The sequence below is a fragment of the Pocillopora damicornis genome, chromosome 6 (genome assembly GCF_964200805.1).
Source record: "Pocillopora damicornis chromosome 6, jaPocDami1.2, whole genome shotgun sequence".
NCBI classification, from domain to species: Eukaryota; Metazoa; Cnidaria; class Anthozoa; order Scleractinia; family Pocilloporidae; genus Pocillopora; species Pocillopora damicornis.
In genome coordinates this window covers 23,220,675-23,240,705 of record NC_142675.1, presented here as the reverse complement: position 1 = coordinate 23,240,705, position 20,031 = coordinate 23,220,675, and the positions used below count along the sequence as shown (strand labels likewise).

The following is a 20,031-nucleotide window of genomic DNA, read 5'->3' as shown; positions in this document are numbered from 1 at the left end:
GCGTGGTACTCCAATAGCTTTCCAGGCCCGTTTGGCTCAGTTTCAAATGCCTTCATAACGTGATCTACTTTAACAGCACTATCATTGAAAAATATGTCAAAATGACGAAGCCTTCTATCAAGCATCCTTAGACTCCACGCGTAAAGCGGAAAGTCACGAGTGAGGAAATCTAACATCTCTCATCTTTGTAATCTTTGCCCGACATATTTCAGCAAAGCCTCTTTTAGATCGGCATTATTTTTCCACAAGGCCTCTCTGAAATCTGACATCGAAATACCAGAAAATTCTTTTAAATCACTCAAGCTCAAAACAACTTCACAACTTAAGTATATGGACACAACGCACGATGGGACATACAATCACGCCCGCACAGTATCATGGTAGTGGCAACCCTCGGCCACAGCGATATTCACTTAGATTTTTGTTTTGATTTGATTTTCAATTTATTTTTATTTTTCCGTGAATTGCCCTTGGATTTCAGTTTAATTTTGAAATGAATTTTACTTTGATAATGCAATTACTTTTGCTTTTAAATTTGCTTGCTACTTCAATTTACTTTCAACATGTTCAATCGTTCTTTTTCCTTTGTTTTGCAGTCACGTTCCATTTTACTTTCAGTTTTGATTTATTTTTTCTTTTATTTTTTATTAAATCTTTGAAAAATTGTAAAATTTTGAGTGGCAGCCCTCGGCCACCATAAACGTCTATTAGAACTGAACTTACTTCCCCTGAAATATTGGCTGGAATAACTAGACATTGTCTTTTTATTTAAAGAAAAATTAGGTTTAATTGATCTGAAAAGAAACGAAACGATTTCTTTGAGTTTTGTAGTGGGCGCTTGCGCCGAGGCGACACTGGTCTTGTTCTCAGAAACAAGAAAGCTAAAACCTAACTCTATAGAGATTCCTTTTTTCTAAGAATCTGTAACATATGGAACGCCTTACCAGATAACATAAGAGCTGAAAAGGAACTACCGTCTTTCGTCAAAAAATTTAAAAATCTTTCTTTTATCGAAGACTTAGCAAAGTTTTCAATCAAGACGACATCTGTTCTTTTAAAATAGTTTGTGTAAAATTTTGTCGTTTCAATGCTCTTAATTCTTGTGCATGTTAATCAACTAGTTTTTTTTTCTTTTTCTCTTTCGTCAATGATTATATATTTTGTTATTTCCTAGCATGGGGGCTTATAAGTCGGTTGGGTTTCAATTTTGTCTGTTTGTAGGGGTTAGAGAAATGTAATTTACCAAGTAGGGGACAAACTTGTCCTATTGTAAGTTTACCTACCTTCGGCAAATTGTTAAATTAAAAAAGAAATTTAAAAAAATAGGATTCGTGACGCCAACAAAAGGTTTTAAAACTTGACCTTGGCAAAAGTCCTGTAGCGTTGATGACTCAAATTAAAATGAGATCTGTTTTTCTCGATTTAATTCCATTTTGTCAAATGAGGATCATCAAAAGTGATTTTCTGCTACCTCGCTTTCCATTTTTTCCTTTTTTCGCATTTTTATTATTGTGTATCCAGCTGTTGTTTTTACTAAGAACTGAGTGTTTTGTCATTAGTCGCCAGGCAATCACGACTGTTATTCAGTCGCGATAATTTCAAAGTCGACAGTAAAAATATTCATATTTAGTCACGTATGATAAAAAATGCCGCTGTGTGATTGGTCTGGCCCTCCTAAAAGCAGATAAACTACTGCTATTGGTATTAAAATCACCGCACGCATACAAGCAGGCAAAGCTACGATTCAAAGTTGGCTAATTCTGATTAAAAAAAAAAACAAAAATGAATGCTTCGAAAATTCAACCTGACGGTTTTGTTGTTTTAGAGATGTCAGGAACTGCAGGATTACCACGAAATAATTCAAAAATAAATGGCACAGCTTGGAGCGAAATCAACCCCGAGGGTAACGACGTGTCTGGGGAAGACGCGTCCAAGACGTCTGCAATCAGGCAACTATGGAATGGTTTCGTGGAAAATGCAACTCTTCATGGTTTATCTTATGTGGTTACCGGTAAATCGAGGATTCGTCGCATTCTCTGGGCTGTGTTTCTTTTGACGGCAATTGCGTTTTTTTCATATCAGTCCATCAGCATGTTAAAGAAGTATTTCAGCTTCCCAAGCACCACAAAAGTCAGTTTGAAATACGATTCGATGCCGGATTTCCCAGCCGTGACTATTTGCAACTTCAACAAGTACAGAAGTTCTGTTGTTAAACATTTGACTTGGTTAGGACTGGGTGGAGCTACATATGAAAATGTAGACTTCAGCACACTAACCAACTTAACACAATTTTTATTCGATGCGGGACATCAAATCAATGATACTATGCATTCTTGTCGGTGGAACGGTAAACAGACCTGCGATTACAGGAATTTCACTCCAGTTTTGACCTCTATGGGGCTTTGCCACACATTTAATTCAGGTATGCTTTGGGATTTTTTTATCTTAACAAGCCTTCTTTTTTTCTTTGAGAATCTGTCAAAGTCGTCATTATTTATGCAGATGCTTTATTTTCGAAGCATCAGGGCTGTAATTTGTGTTATTTTGTTGTTGTTTTCAAGTCGATCTATAATTACAACCGAGTGATCTGGAACGTTTGCCAAGACGCAAAGATTTAATCCATGTAGATCACTGTTACGATTACTGTTTGACGGAAAAATTCATGTTCGGTGAAATTGTTTACTTTAAATGATTATAAATTATTAATATGGATAAGTTGAGGGACTTACGTACGTACGGAGGGACGGACCGACCAATGGGTGGATGGATTGAGTGATTGATTCTCAGATTTTTCAGGGAAGGATGGTCAAAGTGTTTTGAAGGTCAATGAGGCAGGAGCAGACTCTGGACTTTCTTTGATACTAAACGTACAACAATATGAATATTTTGGAATTCAAGCAATCAGTGCCGGCCTCAAGATACGTGTTCATCGTCAGAATACTCTACCTATAGTTGGTCGGCTTGGATTTTCTGTTGGTCCTGGCACAAGTGTATTTGCAGGGATACGAAAAAAGAGGGTAAGTTATATAAGGAAGGAGAGCGGTCTGTGTAAATATCATAACCGTAGCAACCGAATGGGCCCTTTCCCGATTGTGCTCGGCAACTTTTGGGTAAGCTTTGACGTTTGGAGTATCCTTAAATTTCGTCCCTATTTGCGAGCAACTCCTTAAAGCTAGGTTGCAGCTGTTTTTTCTTGACCGATGTTAGCATTTATTGTGAAGAACGAAAAATAAAGCACTTAATTAATGTTCATATTAGAATATCAAGAAATTCAGCTGGCAACTTTTTGGATTTGGCATCTCTTTAGCATAGTTTAAGCATTCCGGTGAGCAACTTTCCAGAATTTTACGAGCACAATCGGGACAGTCCTACGACCGATTGCAATCCAGATCATTAATTTAGTTTATTAATTACTTGATCAGCAAGCCCCTGAGAACACGTTATCTTCTTTTTTTTGACACAATCTCATCGTTCTTTTTTAATCACTTTGTTAAAAGTACATCTCGAAATCAGCAGTGATTTGTTACTTACGACTATGAATACGTGGACTAAATAGACGTAATCGAAAATGGCTTTCAGATATTTCTTGTTCACAGCTTATGAAACAATTTTCACACTAGTATTTAAACGTGTCAAAAAAAAGGCAACAATTCTTCTTTTCCTACAGCCCTTTTCCAATCTGAAACACCTCGAGGTTTTCGTTCTTTCTCTCTTTCTTTCTTTCTTTCTTTTTGTTTTTTTTGTTTTTGTTTCAGTTTTAAATGTCTTTTGGAAGCTTTGGGTCTGCCTCAAAGAGGGCCCTTGGATCACTTAAGGCTCGAGTTTGTTGTATCAAATCATAAGTCAAACAAAAAATAAATTCGTTCTACAAAATAATCCTTGAGCTTTACCATCCCTCCGTCTACTTGTTGAAGGTTATAAATCTCCCAAAACCGTACGAAAGCAACTGCTACGATGGAAAGATGGATGCCATAACTGATCACACGACGTACACAATTTCATCATGTTTGTCGCTCTGTGAGGCCAGGTCTTTGATAAAAGAATGCGGTTGTAGAAACATGGAAATGTCTGGTGAGTTTTCAAATGATACTCTTCTTAATTATTGAGCTTACCTTGGTAATTTCTGGTTTGGAACGATAATACACTTACAAATTGACATTCAAGGGGGGGAAGGGGGGGGGAGGAGGAGGGATTTCACTCAGAAATCTTCTGGAAGTTTGCTAACGTTTCATGAAAGAAAGTAATCCCCGAACTGATACTTTCCTGTCTGCAATGAAGAGGTGACGTTAAATAAATTTGGTCAAGAGGGTGATAAGACTGCTTGGAATTCTCTCTGCAAGGTTGAAAAGTTGAATAGACCTTAAACCAAAGTGGTGGCATTTGAAAAATGTGTGAAATTTATACCTAAATCATACCCTTAATAGACTTCTGAAAACCTTTTAAGCTCGAGACGAATTTTTGGTTGATACGAAATAGTGAGGCAGACAACATAAAGAGAGGGAAAAATGACGTATTCTCCACCGTTGTGAAACTAGGAACTTTGAAAAGTAAAGAATTAATCATTAGGGCAACTCATAACTATTCAATTAACTTATCCGCTTCACATTCGTTGTGCGAGCGTGCCTTTAGTAATTCAACACATTGCTGTTCATGCACCAGCTAGTGCCATAAGTTCGCACTGTAAATACTTTAATTACATCCTGTTTCAACAGGACTGAACGGCACCAAACCCTGCAAAACCAAAAAAGAGTTGACTTGCCTTCTTAAAGCTCAAGGTTCGTGTATATCATATATGTTTCCAATTTACTTCTGGCCTCGGCTGTTCGCTATCCACTGGATAAATCTTCATTTGCTGGATAGCGCAGCACGCCTGTTTTTTTTTTTTTTTGGTTTGTTTGTTTGTTTGTTTCTTTTTTTTTAGACACTTTTTTGCTGGATAGCGTTATCCGCCCAGGGCTTTATGATGTATTTCTAATATTTGAGCAACCTGATGCCATTACCTCCTCATTATTTCATATTCCAGCTAACTTTCAAACCTTAAAGAAAAATCAGTGTGATTGTCCAGTGCCCTGTGGTGCGATTTCTTATGAACCCTACTTGTCATACGCTGCGTTCCCTAGCGAAGGATATTTGTCGCGGTTTTTCAAAGCAGGGGAGAATAACACTTACTGGACATCAGAAAGAATCAAACAAACACAAGAATGGTTAAGGTAATCGTATGTAAATTAAGTTTGTTGGACAAAGCCTAACGTTTATGGAAACTATATATATACGGTAAAGATAAACTCTGATTGTGACTACTCACTTTTCCTGTAAACTCGATCTTGAGGAAAAAAAAAGATAAAAAATTTTGTGTCGCGATCACAGCTAATGTAAGTATTAACAATGATAATAATGATTATGTGAACTTACCTCTTCCCTAATGGGGCTTTTAAACATACCAGTTGACTATATATATAGCCCACCCAAGGAGTTAAACGTAAGGCAAAGAGAACAAGTCTAATAAGTAGTGGAAAGTAAGGCTTAAACCCGACCCCCCCCCCCCTCTCCTGCGACGATTCCGACTTCCCCCTCGTCCACCTCAAAAATTCCAGAAAACTAAAACTTTTGTGGGTTGTTCCTGATTGTGGGTCGAATTTTTATTTTTCAGGCTGACTGACCTAATTTTAAAGTTAAGCAAATTTGTATGTCAACAACTTGTTCATTATCACCTTTTGATATTTGATCAATTAATGGATTTCTATTTTTCTATTATAAACTCATTTGATTGAACTGAATCCACCTTATTCTTTATAATTCAATAAGTAATTTTATTTTTACAGGCAGAATTTTCTAGAGCTGCGTGTTTATTTCCAGGATTTGAATTACCAGGTTATTGAGGAAACACCGGCCTATGAATTGGCAAGTTTGTTAGGTAAGTTCATCTCTTCCTATGTAAACATCAACTTTCTTCTTAATCTTTGAGGATAAGTGTCTATTTTGTATTTAAACTTGTGCTTCTACTGCACTCCGTTACTCATAAAGACGCCATTTGCTGAAATTTCACGCTAAAGCCCCGGTACATCATCTCGAGCCTTTGCTGTCACGCAGATTTCTTTCACGTGAATGAATTGTCTCTTTTTCTTATTCTCAGGCGAAATCGGCGGTCAACTTGGTCTTTGTGTCGGTGCCAGTCTCTTGACCGTGCTTGAGTTCTGTGACGTCATACTTGGTATCGTAAGAATACAAATGGGGTTGAGATGAACACTTTTTCAATTCAGAACATGTTTCGTTTTAAGACTAAAACATTTTCCATAGATCTGTGTTTTATATGGGTTAGGAATTGAATGAGATGCTAATGATGCAAAGCAAAATCAAATTGTGTAAGTGGAAAGAGAAGAGAGCAAAGGAGGGACTGTCAACAGCATCAAAATTCTTCAGTACTAAGTACTGTGCCATGTCTCCCCCAAATAAAAAGTATTCTAAAGAGCGCCTTCAAGGCCTACTCTGAGACCTTAAGTCGCCTTAAGTCGCCTTAAGTCACCTTAAGTCGCCTTAAGTCGCCTTAAGTCGCCTAAAGTCACCTTAAGCCACCTTAAGTTTCCTTAGGTTGCTATTGGTTACGCAATGTCATATGGGTCCAACCCTTCCCAATTGACCTTATCCACTCCACTACAATCATAGTTTTCTGCAGCTAGAAAAGTAGTTGGAGAGACTGGATAGGAAGTAGTTTTATGAAGTCACTTCTGTATTCAAATACAAGACTAGTTGTTTAAAGAGAGGTTCTATCAATGTTTGCACTAACTCAGTAACATGTTCTCCGCGGAGTTGCTAATAAGCTTGCTCGAGTTTAGGATATCGTTCATATCAATTTGATATTCAAACGCGAGGTGCTAAGGTTGATTGCGAAGAACTCAATAACCACTGGCTATGCATATGAGATAAAAGGAGAAAGATTAGTCCCTACAATTAAACCATTACAGAATGCCAATATTAAGTTCACATTATGGATGGTAGGCATTTCCCTCCTGGTAAAACATCGCTGAAAATATCATTGCGATTAGAGAATGTAAAGGCCTACTCTGAGACCTTAAGTCGCCTTAAATCGCCTAAAGTCGCAATATTTTTTGTGCCAATTTTGCTAAAGTCGCCTTAAGTCGCCTTAAGTCGCCCAAAGTCGCCTAAAGTTACGGCGACTTAAGGTTCCAAAGTAGGCCTCCTTCTAATCTTTCAAGTGCCTTCAAAACAGAAAGGATACAAATGCAACCTCTAAATCTTAAGGGTAGAGAATTGTCTAAGATTTAAAAGCCAAAGTTACCAGTTGGGAACCAGTTTAGTTTGCACTTCTGTTGCAATTTCGGGAATCTTGAAAGTAAAGGGAGAAGAAACCAATAAGAAAATTTGTTCCAGTAGAGAAGAAAACATTGAATAGACTTGGTAAAACTCCCATATGCCTCTTTTTTCAGGCTCATATGCATTATTCCACTACGGTGAACGACTTTAATTTCAAAAAGTAAGCATCAACGCAAATGTTAGCTCGTGTGAACGGCTAGCTTTTTTGAACAAACAGAGCAAATGTGAATAGTTTTTCAGAACCTTTGCTGTTCTGGAGCATTTCAGTTGAAAGTGTTTTGAAAATGTTAATTTGAATTTCAATTGAAATTGATTCAATTGATTCAATTGGTTTTGTCAACATTTCTTTTTATCTCTATTTCCACTGTCAGGATTTTAATAAAACTTTTAACTACAGGTTTGGCACAATTACCTTTCTTTGAGGTCTTTTTTTGGGATTTCTCCTTTCCACTCCAGGAGGAGAATTGGTGTCGAACGAAGTTAAATAGCAACGGTCAATTGAGAATTTTTTCATTCAGAAAGTCATACTCAATACAAGTGTGCAGTAAGCTACAAAATAATGAACAAATTGCCGAGCCGATTTGTTTACTTGCCTCAAAGAAGTGTTATGATTATCAGAGGAGTATAGGTGTTTCCTTTCTATGATTACAATACTGAGTGCCTGTGCTCTAAAAACAACGCCAAATTAAAAACACCGTTTCTAGGTAAGGTTAACATTTCCACATTATGTAACATTGATTTTCATTGAAAGATTATAAGTCTGAACGGCCTGAGAGCTCAACCAAGTAGCAATATGGTTTCAAGAAAAGTCAGAAATCGAATTACAGTGCCAGGATCCAAAACGAAGTACAGCATGTAGGCACAGCAAAATTGACCAAGAATTTTACGCGGAGAGTCACGAAAACGTGTCCGTGGCAGGTGCAATACGAGAATGATGCAGTCGCTTTGTATACAGTTCTACTCTTCATGGTCTACGACACGTTTTACCGAAACACTATGGATTCACCGCGTCCACTGCACTGTGCTTCTTTTACAGGCAATGTCGTGCTTTTCATTTCAGACATTTATGTTGCTAAAGAAGTATTTCAACTACCCGGTCACGACTAAAGTCAGTTCGAAACACGAGGCCATCACGGATTTTCCATCCGTGACTGTCTGCAACTTTAACATAATCAGAAAGTCTGTGGCTAAAGTAAATGGGAGCGATCAGCTTTTTTTACCAGTATTTTAAGTCAATAATACAAGGTACTGTTTCAACTGAGAGCATTTTTAACCCTTTACCCTCTTAGATCATTATGCATCTTCTCCATACTGTTCTCCATACATTTCCAAAGAGGCTGACAAGGAGAATTTGTTTAACAGTCAAGAGTTGCTTTAGTTGGTGATCATCTCCTCCATTCTCATAACTTCATGTCTGATTCAGTGGTGATATTGTAAGGAGAAATTAGATGCTAGTCACTCTTAAAGGCTAAAGGGTTACGCGATTATACAATCTCGAACCCTACACAATTTCTTCACCTTTCGGGTCATCAAATCGATGACACTTAATTAATGCACAGCTGTCTTTGGAACGAAAAACCAACATGCGATCACTGGACAGTTGTGACTCCCATGAGGCTCTGCAACACGTTTAATTCAGGTAAGATCAATGACTTCGAAACTTTTTTGAAACACAAATTTTTTGGTCTCCTTTTGCGGGCTTAAAACCTGTTACTGTCGCTATTTGCTGCTGATGTTGTTATTTTCGCATCCAGTAACTCCCTTTGTTGTTTCCTTTCTTTGTTTTGCCAAGCTACTATCTCCATACTGTTTCTGAGCAGCTGCGCACCTGCCCCTCCCCAATGTTGCGGTTTCCTGCGATTTCCTGCTTTCCGGTCGACAGATTTCTTCTCTAAATAGAATTGCTATTAATAGTTGTATTGCATATTTTTCAATTTCAAAGAAACATTTAGATCATATATGACACCTTTCTTAGCTTTTGCACAGCAGAAAACAAGAGAAGCCCCGTTTTCATAATTTATCAAAATGACTTGTATATCATCATAGATTGAAAGATGTCAGTTAACATAGTCCTCAACCAACTCTCAACTGTACAAATGCACTTGAGAAAGCTTAAGTGGAAATTTTATTGGTAAGAAAGCCAAAGTCATAAATGTTAATTTCATATCAGTGCTCTTTGACTTTCTTCCATCTCTTCCCTACTTAGGTGAGATTGGCAGTAGAGTTGGTCTTGGTGCCAGTCTTTTGACCGCACTGAAGTTTGTTAACGTTATAGTTGGTGCTATTGAAATTCGACTGGGCATGAGATTGTGGTGACCTCAAACATTCCTTAGTTGTTGCGTGACAATTAAGTTCTAGAATATTCTTGAGCTATTGCACTATATTTAGGTCTTAAAGGGGGATTTTGCAATTCCTTTTGATGGTAAACACAAGCCTTTGAGCAAAGAGTTATTAATCAAGTGTTGTTGTTGTTGTTGTTTGCAAATACAAAAGATTAACTCTTATTGGTGTTCATCTATTATGAACGCTAAAAGATGAAGAAATAAGTCCTTTTGGTATTTTGAATGGAAGTGAATTTTCAATAACATGGTGCATGTGTTTAAATGTTTAGTGAATTTCAGAAACATCTGTTAAAAAAGGAGCCAGTTAGATCTACTTAACCCTTTAACTCCCATGAGTGACCAAGATAGAATTTCTCCTTACAATATTAATACAATATCAAGCACACAACTGTTAAGAATAAAGAAACATTTAAATTAGGGACTGTAAGTTGATTCAATACTAAATTCTCCAAACTAACAAAACAAGAACTGTATAGCAGACAGTTAGGAGAATTACTAATGAGATCTTGGGAGTTAAAGGGTTATTAAAGCAAGTTACTCAAAAGGGCACATTTTTCTCACACAAAACCAAAGAAGAACTTTGAGCAAACAACAGGAAAGTTAGAAAATCATAAGCACAAGGCAAGTCTTTACAAAATCAGTAAACTAATAGCAAGCTTGCTATAAAAAAAACCAGATCAATGTCAGTATCTCAGCTTATCTGTGTGTATCTTAGCAGTACCTCAGCATGTCTGAGCTTATCTGAGCAGTATCTGAGCCACCTCTTCCCTAACCTAATATTAACCCTGACTAACTTCAAGTCAACTGTTGTTGGGCTAGAGGACAAGCAGGTGCGCAGTTACTCAGAAACTGACACATTGATCCAAAAAACCTTAATCTGTTGCAACACTTTTTATCCCTGATAATCATTAACCATTGATTGAACACATAAGATCAGGAAGCAGTGGATGCTATCCTCTCTAAGGATTTCAGAGAGGATTGATCAGAAAGGCCTGTAATTTCTTCCCTCTCCCTCGTCGTTTCAATGCTCTTAATTCTTGTGCATGTTAATCAACTAGTTTTTTTTTCTTTTTCTCTTTCGTCAATGATTATATATGTTGTTATTTCCTAGCATGGGGGCTTATAAGTCGGTTGGGTTTCAATTTTGTCTGTTTGTAGGGGTTAGAGAAAGGTAATTTACCAGGTAGGGGACAAACTTGTCCTATTGTAAGTTTACCTACCTTTGGCAAATTGTTAAATTAAAAAAGAAATTTAAAAAAATAGGATTCGTGACGCCAACAAAAGGTTTTAAAACTTGACCTTGGCAAAAGTCCTGTAGCGTTGATGACTCAAATTAAAATGAGATCTGTTTTTCTCGATTTAATTCCATTTTGTCAAATGAGGATCATCAAAAGTGATTTTCTGCTACCTCGCTTTCCATTTTTTCCTTTTTTCGCATTTTTATTATTGTGTATCCAGCTGTTGTTTTTACTAAGAACTGAGTGTTTTGTCATTAGTCGCCAGGCAATCACGACTGTTATTCAGTCGCGATAATTTCAAAGTCGACAGTAAAAATATTCATATTTAGTCACGTATGATAAAAAATGCCGCTGTGTGATTGGTCTGGCCCTCCTAAAAGCAGATAAACTACTGCTATTGGTATTAAAATCACCGCACGCATACAAGCAGGCAAAGCTACGATTCAAAGTTGGCTAATTCTGATTAAAAAAAAAAACAAAAAATGAATGCTTCGAAAATTCAACCTGACGGTTTTGTTGTTTTAGAGATGTCAGGAACTGCAGGATTACCACGAAATAATTCAAAAATAAATGGCACAGCTTGGAACGAAATCAACCCCGAGGGTAACGACGTGTCTGGCGAAGACGCGTCCAAGACGTCTGCAATCAGGCAACTATGGAATGGTTTCGTGGAAAATGCAACTCTTCATGGTTTATCTTATGTGGTTACCGGTAAATCGAGGATTCGTCGCATTCTCTGGGCTGTGTTTCTTTTGACGGCAATTGCGTTTTTTTCATATCAGTCCATCAGCATGTTAAAGAAGTATTTCAGCTTCCCAAGCACCACAAAAGTCAGTTTGAAATACGATTCGATGCCGCATTTCCCAGCCGTGACTATTTGCAACTTCAACAAGTACAGAAGTTCTGTTGTTAAACATTTGACTTGGTTAGGACTGGGTGGAGCTACATATGAAAATGTAGACTTCAGCACACTAACCAACTTAACACAATTTTTATTCGATGCGGGACATCAAATCAATGATACTATGCATTCTTGTCGGTGGAACGGTAAACAGACCTGCGATTACAGGAATTTCACTCCAGTTTTGACCTCTATGGGGCTTTGCCACACATTTAATTCAGGTATGCTTTGGGATTTTTTTATCTTAACAAGCCTTCTTTTTTTCTTTGAGAATCTGTCAAGGTCTTCATTATTTATGCAGATGCTTTATTTTCGAAGCATCAGGGCTGTAATTTGTGTTATTTTGTTGTTGTTTTCAAGTCGATATATAATTACAACCGAGTGATCTGGAACGTTTGCCAAGACGCAAAGATTTAATCCATGTAGATCACTGTTACGATTACTGTTTGACGGAAAAATTCATGTTCGGTGAAATTGTTTACTTTAAATGATTATAAATTATTAATATGGATAAGTTGAGGGACTTACGTACGTACGGAGGGACGGACCGACCAATGGGTGGATGGATTGAGTGATTGATTCTCAGATTTTTCAGGGAAGGATGGTCAAAGTGTTTTGAAGGTCAATGAGGCAGGAGCAGACTCTGGACTTTCTTTGATACTGAACGTACAACAATATGAATATTTTGGAATTCAAGCAATCAGTGCCGGCCTCAAGATTCGTGTTCATCGTCAGAATACTCTGCCTATAGTTGGTCGGCTTGGATTTTCTGTTGGTCCTGGCACAAGTGTATTTGCAGGGATACGAAAAAAGAGGGTAAGTTATATAAGGAAGGAGAGCGGTCTGTGTAAATATCATAACCGTAGCAACCGAATGGGCCCTTTCCCGATTGTGCTCGGCAACTTTTGGGTAAGCTTTGACGTTTGGAGTATCCTTAAAATTCGTCCCTATTTGCGAGCAACTCCTTAAAGCTAGGTTCCAGCTGTTTTTTCTTGACCGATGTTAGCATTTATTGTGAAGAACGAAAAATAAAGCACTTAATTAATGTTCATATTAGAATATCAAGAAATTGAGCTGGCAACTTTTTGGATTTGGCATCTCTTTAGCATAGTTTAAGCATTCCGGTGAGCAACTTTCCAGCATTTTACGAGCACAATCGGGACAGTCCTACGACCGATTGCAATCCAGATCATTAATTTAGTTTATTAATTACTTGATCAGCAAGCCCCTGAGACCACGTTATCTTCTTTTTTTTTTACACAATCTCATCGTTCTTTTTTAATCACTTTGTTAAAAGTACATCTCGAAATCAGCAGTGATTTGTTACTTACGACTATGAATACGTGGACTAAATAGACGTAATCGAAAATGGCTTTCAGATATTTCTTGTTCACAGCTTATGAAACAATTTTCACATTAGTATTTAAACGTGACAAAAAAAAGGCAACAATTTTTTTTTCCTACATCCCTTTTCCAATTTGAAACACCTCGAGGTTTTCTTTCTTTCTCTCTTTCTTTCTTTCTTTTTGTTTTTTTTGTTTTTGTTTCAGTTTTAAATGTCTTTTGGAAGCTTTGGGTCTGCCTCAAAGAGGGCCCTTGGATCACTTAAGGCTCGAGTCTGTTGTATCAAATCATAAGTCAAACAAAAAATAAATTCGTTCTACAAAATAATCCTTGAGCTTTACCATCCCTCCGTCTACTTGTTGAAGGTTATAAATCTCCCAAAACCGTACGAAAGCAACTGCTACGATGGAAAGATGGATGCCATAACTGATCACACGACGTACACAATTTCATCATGTTTGTCGCTCTGTGAGGCCAGGTCTTTGATAAAAGAATGCGGTTGTAGAAACATGGAAATGTCTGGTGAGTTTTCAAATGACACTCTTCTTAATTATTGAGCTTACCTTGGTAATTTCTGGTTTGGAACGATAATACACTTACAAATTGACATTCAAGGGGGGGAAGGGGGGGGAGGAGGAGGGATTTCACTCAGAAATCTTCTGGAAGTTTGCTAACGTTTCATGAAAGAAAGTAATCCCCGAACTGATACTTTCCTGTCTGCAATGAAGAGGTGACGTTAAATAAATTTGGTCAAGAGGGTGATAAGACTGCTTGGAATTCTCTCTGCAAGGTTGAAAAGTTGAATAGACCTTAAACCAAAGTAGTGGCATTTGAAAAATGTGTGAAATTTATACCTAAATCATACCCTTAATAGACTTCTGAAAACCTTTTAAGCTCGAGACGAATTTTTGGTTGATACGAAATAGTGAGGCAGACAACATAAAGAGAGGGAAAAATGACGTATTCTCCACCGTTGTGAAACTAGGAACTTTGAAAAGTAAAGAATTAATCATTAGGGCAACTCATAACTATTCAATTAACTTATCCGCTTCACATTCGTTGTGCGAGCGTGCCTTTAGTAATTCAACACATTGCTGTTCATGCACCAGCTAGTGCCATAAGTTCGCACCGTAAATTCTTAAATTACATCCTGTTTCAACAGGACTGAACGGCACCAAACCCTGCAAAACCAAAAAAGAGTTGACTTGCCTTCTTAAAGCTCAAGGTTCGTGTATATCATATATGTTTCCAATTTACTTCTGGCCTCGGCTGTTCACTATCCACTGGATAAATCTTCATTTCCTGGATAGCGCAGCACGCCTGTTTTTTTTTTTTTGGTTTGTTTGTTTGTTTTTTTTTTTTAGACACTTTTTTGCTGGATAGCGTTATCCGTTCAGGGCTTTTGATGTATTTCTTATATTTGAGCAACATGATGCCATTGCCTCCTCATTATTTCATATTCCAGCTAACTTTCAAACCTTAAAGAAAAATCAGTGTGATTGTCCAGTGCCCTGTGGTGCGATTTCCTATGAACCCTACTTGTCATACGCTGCGTTCCCTAGCGAAGGATATTTGTCGCGGTTTTTCAAAGCAGGGGAGAATAACACTTACTGGACACCAGAAAAAATCAAACAAACACAAGAATGGTTAAGGTAATCGTATGTAAATTAAGTTTGTTGGACAAAGCCTAACGTTTATGGAAGCTATATATATACGGTAAAGATAAACTCTGATTGTGACTACTCACTTTTCCTGTAAACTCGATCTTGAGGAAAAAAAAAGATAAAAAATTTTGTGTCGCGATCACAGCTAATGTAAGTATTAACAATGATAATAATGATTATGTGAACTTACCTCTTCCCTAATGGGGCTTTTAAACATACCAGTTGACTATAGATATAGCCCACCCAAGGAGTTAAACGTAAGGCAAAGAGAACAAGTCTAATAAGTAGTGGAAAGTAAGGCTTAAACCCGACCCCCCCCCCCCCCCTCTCCTGCGACGATTCCGACTTCCCCCTCGTCCACCTCAAAAATTCCAGAAAACTAAAACTTTTGTGGGTTGTTCCTGAGTGTGGGTCGAATTTTTATTTTTCAGGCTGACTGACCTAATTTTAAGGTTAAGCAAATTTGTCTGTCAACAACTTGTTCATTATCACCTTTTGTTATTTGATCAATTAATGGATTTCTGTTTTTCTATTATAAACTCATTTGATTGAACCGGAATCCACCTTATTCTTTATAATTCAATAAGTAATTTTATTTTTACAGGCAGAATTTTCTAGAGCTGCGTGTTTATTTCCAGGATTTGAATTACCAGGTTATTGAGGAAACACCGGCCTATGAATTGGCAAGTTTGTTAGGTAAGTTCATCTCTTCATATGTAAACATCAACTTTCTTCTTAATCTTTGAGGATAAGTGTCTATTTTGTATTTAAACTTGTGCTTATACTGCACTCCGTTACTCATAAAGACGCCATTTGCTGAAATTTCACGCTAAAGCCGCGGTACATCATCTCGAGCCTTTGCTGTCAAGCAGGTTTCTTTAACATGAATGAATTGTCTCTTTTATTATTCTCAGGCGAAATCGGCGGTCAACTTGGTCTTTGTGTCGGTGCCAGTCTCCTGACAGTGCTTGAGTTCTGTGACGTCATACTTGGTATCGTAAGAATACAAATAGGGTTGAGATGAACACTTTTTCACTTCAGAACATGTTTCGTTTTTTAAGACTAAAACATTTTCCATAGAACTGTGTTTTATATGGGTTAGTAATTGAATGAGATGCTAATGATGCAAAGCAAAATCAAGTGAAAACAAAAATGTAAGTGGAAAGAGAAGAGAGCAAAGGAGACTGTCAACAGCATCAAAATTCTTCAGTACTAAGTACTGTGCCATGTCTCCCCCAAATAAAAAGTATTCTAAAGAGCGCCTTCAAGGCCTACTCTGAGACCTTAAGTCGCCTTTAGTCGCCTTAAGTCGCCTTAAGTCGCCTTAAGTCGTCTTAAGTCACCTTAAGTCACCTTAAGTCGTCTTAAGTCACCTTAAGTCGTCTTAAGTCACCTTAAGTCGCCTTAAGTCGCCTTAAGTCACCTTAAGTCACCTTAAGTCGCCTTAAGTCACCTTAAGTCGCCTTAAGTCGCCTTAAGTCGCCTTAAGTCACCTTAAGTCGCCTTAAGTCGCCTTAAGTCGCCTAAAGTCACCTTAAGCCACCTTAAGTTTCCTTAGGTTGCTATTGGTTACGCAATGTCATAAGGGTTCAACCCTCCCCAATTGACCTTATCCACTCCACTTCAATCATAGTTTTCTGCAGCTAGAAAAGTAGTTGGAGAGACTGGATAGGAAGTAGTTTTATGAAGTCACTTCGGTATTCAAATACAAGACTAGTTGTTTAAAGAGAGGTTCTATTAATGTTTGCACTAACTTAGTAACATGTTCTCTGCGGAGTTGCTAATAAGCTTGTTCGAGTTTAGGATATCGTTCATATCAATTTGTTATTCATACGCGAGGTGCTAAGGTTGATTGCGAAGAACTCAATAACCACTGACTGTGCATATGAGATAAAAGGAGAAAGATTAGTCTCCACAATTAAACCATTACAGAATGCCAATATAAAGTTCACATTATGGATGGTAGGCATTTTCCTCCTGGTAAAACATCGCTGAAAATGTCATTGCGATTAGAGAATGTAAAGGCCTACTCTGAGACCTTAAGTCGCCTTAAATCGCCTAAAGTCGCAATATTTTTTGTGCCAATTTTGCTAAAGTCGCCCAAAGTCGCCTAAAGCTACGGCGACTCGAGGTCCCAAAGTAGGCCTCCTTCTAATCTTTCAAGTGCCTTCAAAACAGAAAGGATACAAATGCAACCTCTAAATCTTAAGGGTGGAGAATTGTCTAAGATTTAAAAGCCAAAGTTACAAGTTAGGAACCAGTTTAATTTGCACTTCTGTTGCAATTTCGGGAATCTTGAAAGTAAAGGGAAAAGAAGCCAATAAGAATATTTGTTCCAGTAGAGAAGAAAACTTTGAATAGACTTGGTAAAACTCCCATATGCCTCTTTTTTCAGGCTCATATGCATTATTCCACTACGGTGAACGACTTTAATTTCAAAAAGTAAGCATCAACGCAAATGTTAGCCCGTGTGACCGGCTAGCTTTTTTGAACAAACAGAGCAAATGTGAATAGTTTTCCAGAACCTTTGCTGTTCTGGAGCATTTCAGTTGAAAGTGTTTTGAAAATGTTAATTTGAATTTCAATTGAAATTGATTCAATTGATTTTGTCAACATATCTTTTTATCTCTATTTCCACTGTCAGGATTTTAATAAAACTTTTAACTACAGGTTTGGCACAATTACCTTTCTTTGAGGTCTTTTTTCTGGATTTCCACTTTCCATTCCAGGAGGAGAATTGGTGTCGAACGAAGTTAAATAGCAACGGGCAATTGAGAATTTTTTCATTCAGAAAGTCATACTCAAGACACGTGTGCCGTAAGCTACAAAATAATGAACAAATTGCCGAGCCGATTTGTTTACTTGCTAATAATTGAAAGATTATAAGTCTGAACGGCCTGAGAGCTCAACCAAGTAGCAATATGGTTTCAAGAAAAGTCAGAAATCGAATTACACTACCAGGATCCAAAACGAAGTACAGCATGTAGGCACAGCAAAATTGACCAAGAATTTTACGCGGAGAGTCACGAAAACGTGTCCATGGCAGGTGCAATAAGAGAATGATTCAGTCACTTTCTATACAGTTTTACTCTCCATGGTCTACAACACGCTTTTACCGAAACACTATGGATTCACCGTGTCCTCTGGACTGTGCCTTTTTTGCAAGCAATGTCGTGCTTTTCATTTCAGACATTTATGTTGCTAAAGAAGTATTTCAACTACCCGGTCACGACTGAAGTCAGTTCGAAACACGAGGCCATCACGGATTTTCCATCCGTGACTATCTGCAACTTTAACATAATCAGAAAGTCTGTGGCTAAAGTAAATAGGAGCTGTCAGCTTTTTTTTACCAGTATTTTAAGTCAATAATACAAGGTACTGTTTCAACTGAGAGCATTTTTAACCCTTTACCCTCTTAGATCATTATGCATCTTCTCCATACTGTTCTCCATACATTTCCAGAGGCTGACAAGGAGAATTTGTTTAACAGTCAAGAGTTGCTTTAGTTGGTGATCATCTCCTCCATTCTCATAACTTCATGTCTGATTCAGTGGTGATATTGTAAGGAGAAATTAGATGCTAGTCACTCTTAAAGGCTAAAGGGTTACGCAATTATACAAACTCGAACCCTACACAATTTCTTCACCTTGCGGGTCATCAAATCGACGACACTTAATTAATGCACAGCTGTCTTTGGAACGAAAAACCAACATGCGATCACTGGACAGTTGTGACTCCCATGGGGCTCTGCCACACGTTTAATTCAGGTAAGATCAATGACTTCGAAACTTTTTTGAAACGCTAATTTTTTTGGTCTCTTTTTGCGGGCTTAAAACCTGTTTACTGTCGCTATTTGCTGCTGATGTTGTTATTTTCGCATCCAGTAACTCCCTTTGTTGTTCCTTTCTTTGTTTTGCCAAGCTACTATCTCCATACTGTTTCTAAGCAGCTGCGCACCTACCCCTCCCCAATGTCGCGGTTTCCTGCGATTTCCTGCTTTCCGGTCGGCAGATTTCTTCTCTAAATAGAATTGCTATTAATAATTGTATTGCATATTTTTCAATTTCAAAGAAATATTTGGATCATATATGACACCTTTCTTAGCTTTTGCACAGCAGAAAACAAGAGAAGCCCCGTTCTCACAATTTATCAAAATGACTTGTATATCATCATAGATTGAAAGATGTCAGTTAACATAGTCCTCAACCAACTCTCAACTGTACAAATGCACTTGAGAAAGCTTAAGTGGAAATTTTATTGGTAAGAAAGTCTAAGTCATAAATGTTAATTTCATATCAGTGCTCTTTGACTTTCTTCCATCTCTTCCCTACTTAGGTGAGATTGGCAGTAGAGTTGGTCTTGGTGCCAGTCTTTTGACCGCACTGAAGTTTGTTAACGTTATAGTTGGTGCTATTGAAATTCGACTGGGCATGAGATTGTGGTGACCTCAAACATTCCTTAGTTGTTGCGTGACAATTAAGTTCTAGAATATTCTTGAGCTATTGCACTACATTTAGGTCTTGAAGGGGGATTTTGCAATTCCTTTTGATGGTAAACACAAGCCTTTGAGCTAAGAGTTATTAATCAAGTGTTGTTGTTGTTGTTGTTTGCAAATAAAAAAGATTAACTCTTATTGGTGTTCATCTATTATGAACGCTAAAAGATGAAGAAATAAGTCCTTTTGGTATTTTGAATGGAAGTGAATATTCAATAACATGGTGCATGTGTTTAAATGTTTAGTGAATTTCAGAAACATCTGTCAAAAAAGGAGCCAGTTAGATCTACTTAACCCTTTAACTCCCATGAGTGACCAAGATAGAATTTCTCCTTACAATATTAATACAATATCAAGCAGACAAGTGTTAAGAATAAAGAAAAATTTAAATTAGGGACTGTAAGTTGATTAAATACTAAATTCTCCAAACTAACAAAACAAGAACTGTATAGCTTACAGTTAGGAGAATTACTAATGAGATCTTGGGAGTTAAAGGGTTCTTAAAGCAAGTTACTCAAAAGGGCACATTTTTCCCACACAAAACCAAAGAAGAACTTTGAGCAAACAACAGGAAAGTTAGAAAATCACAAGCACAAGGCAAGTCTTTACAAAATCAGTAAGCTAATAGCAAGCTTGCTATAAAAAAAAACCAGATCAATGTCAGTAATTCAGCATATCTGTGTGTATCTTAGCAGTACCTCAGCATGTCTGAGCT

General features: G+C 37.5%; 1 protein-coding gene and 1 pseudogene across 3 annotated transcripts; both read left to right on the top strand.

Moving 5' to 3' along the window:
* Window positions 1–1,637: 1,637 nt before the first annotated feature.
* On the top strand, window positions 1,638–7,728 carry LOC149044528 (acid-sensing ion channel 4-A-like; annotated as a pseudogene). The gene is made up of 6 exons (XR_016187368.1): window positions 1,638–2,422; window positions 2,797–3,017; window positions 3,915–4,071; window positions 4,713–5,210; window positions 5,823–5,914; window positions 6,134–7,728. The product of XR_016187368.1 is annotated as an acid-sensing ion channel 4-A-like (transcript).
* A 3,532-nt stretch (window positions 7,729–11,260) lies between these two features.
* Window positions 11,261–16,149, top strand: LOC113681981 (acid-sensing ion channel 4-A). Of its 2 annotated transcripts, XM_089208534.1 has the most exons (7): window positions 11,261–12,034; window positions 12,409–12,629; window positions 13,523–13,679; window positions 14,320–14,382; window positions 14,623–14,809; window positions 15,426–15,517; window positions 15,736–16,149. In XM_089208534.1, exons 1-7 carry the CDS (start codon window positions 11,395–11,397, stop codon window positions 15,843–15,845), a joined length of 1,470 nt encoding a protein of 489 aa, XP_089064660.1. In that variant the 5' UTR covers window positions 11,261–11,394; the 3' UTR covers window positions 15,846–16,149. The 2 variants fall into 2 exon arrangements, with proteins under 2 accessions (XP_089064660.1, XP_089064661.1); XM_089208535.1 differs by lacking the exon at window positions 14,320–14,382 and having other exon boundaries at window positions 15,736–15,990.
* Window positions 16,150–20,031: the final 3,882 nt, after the last annotated feature.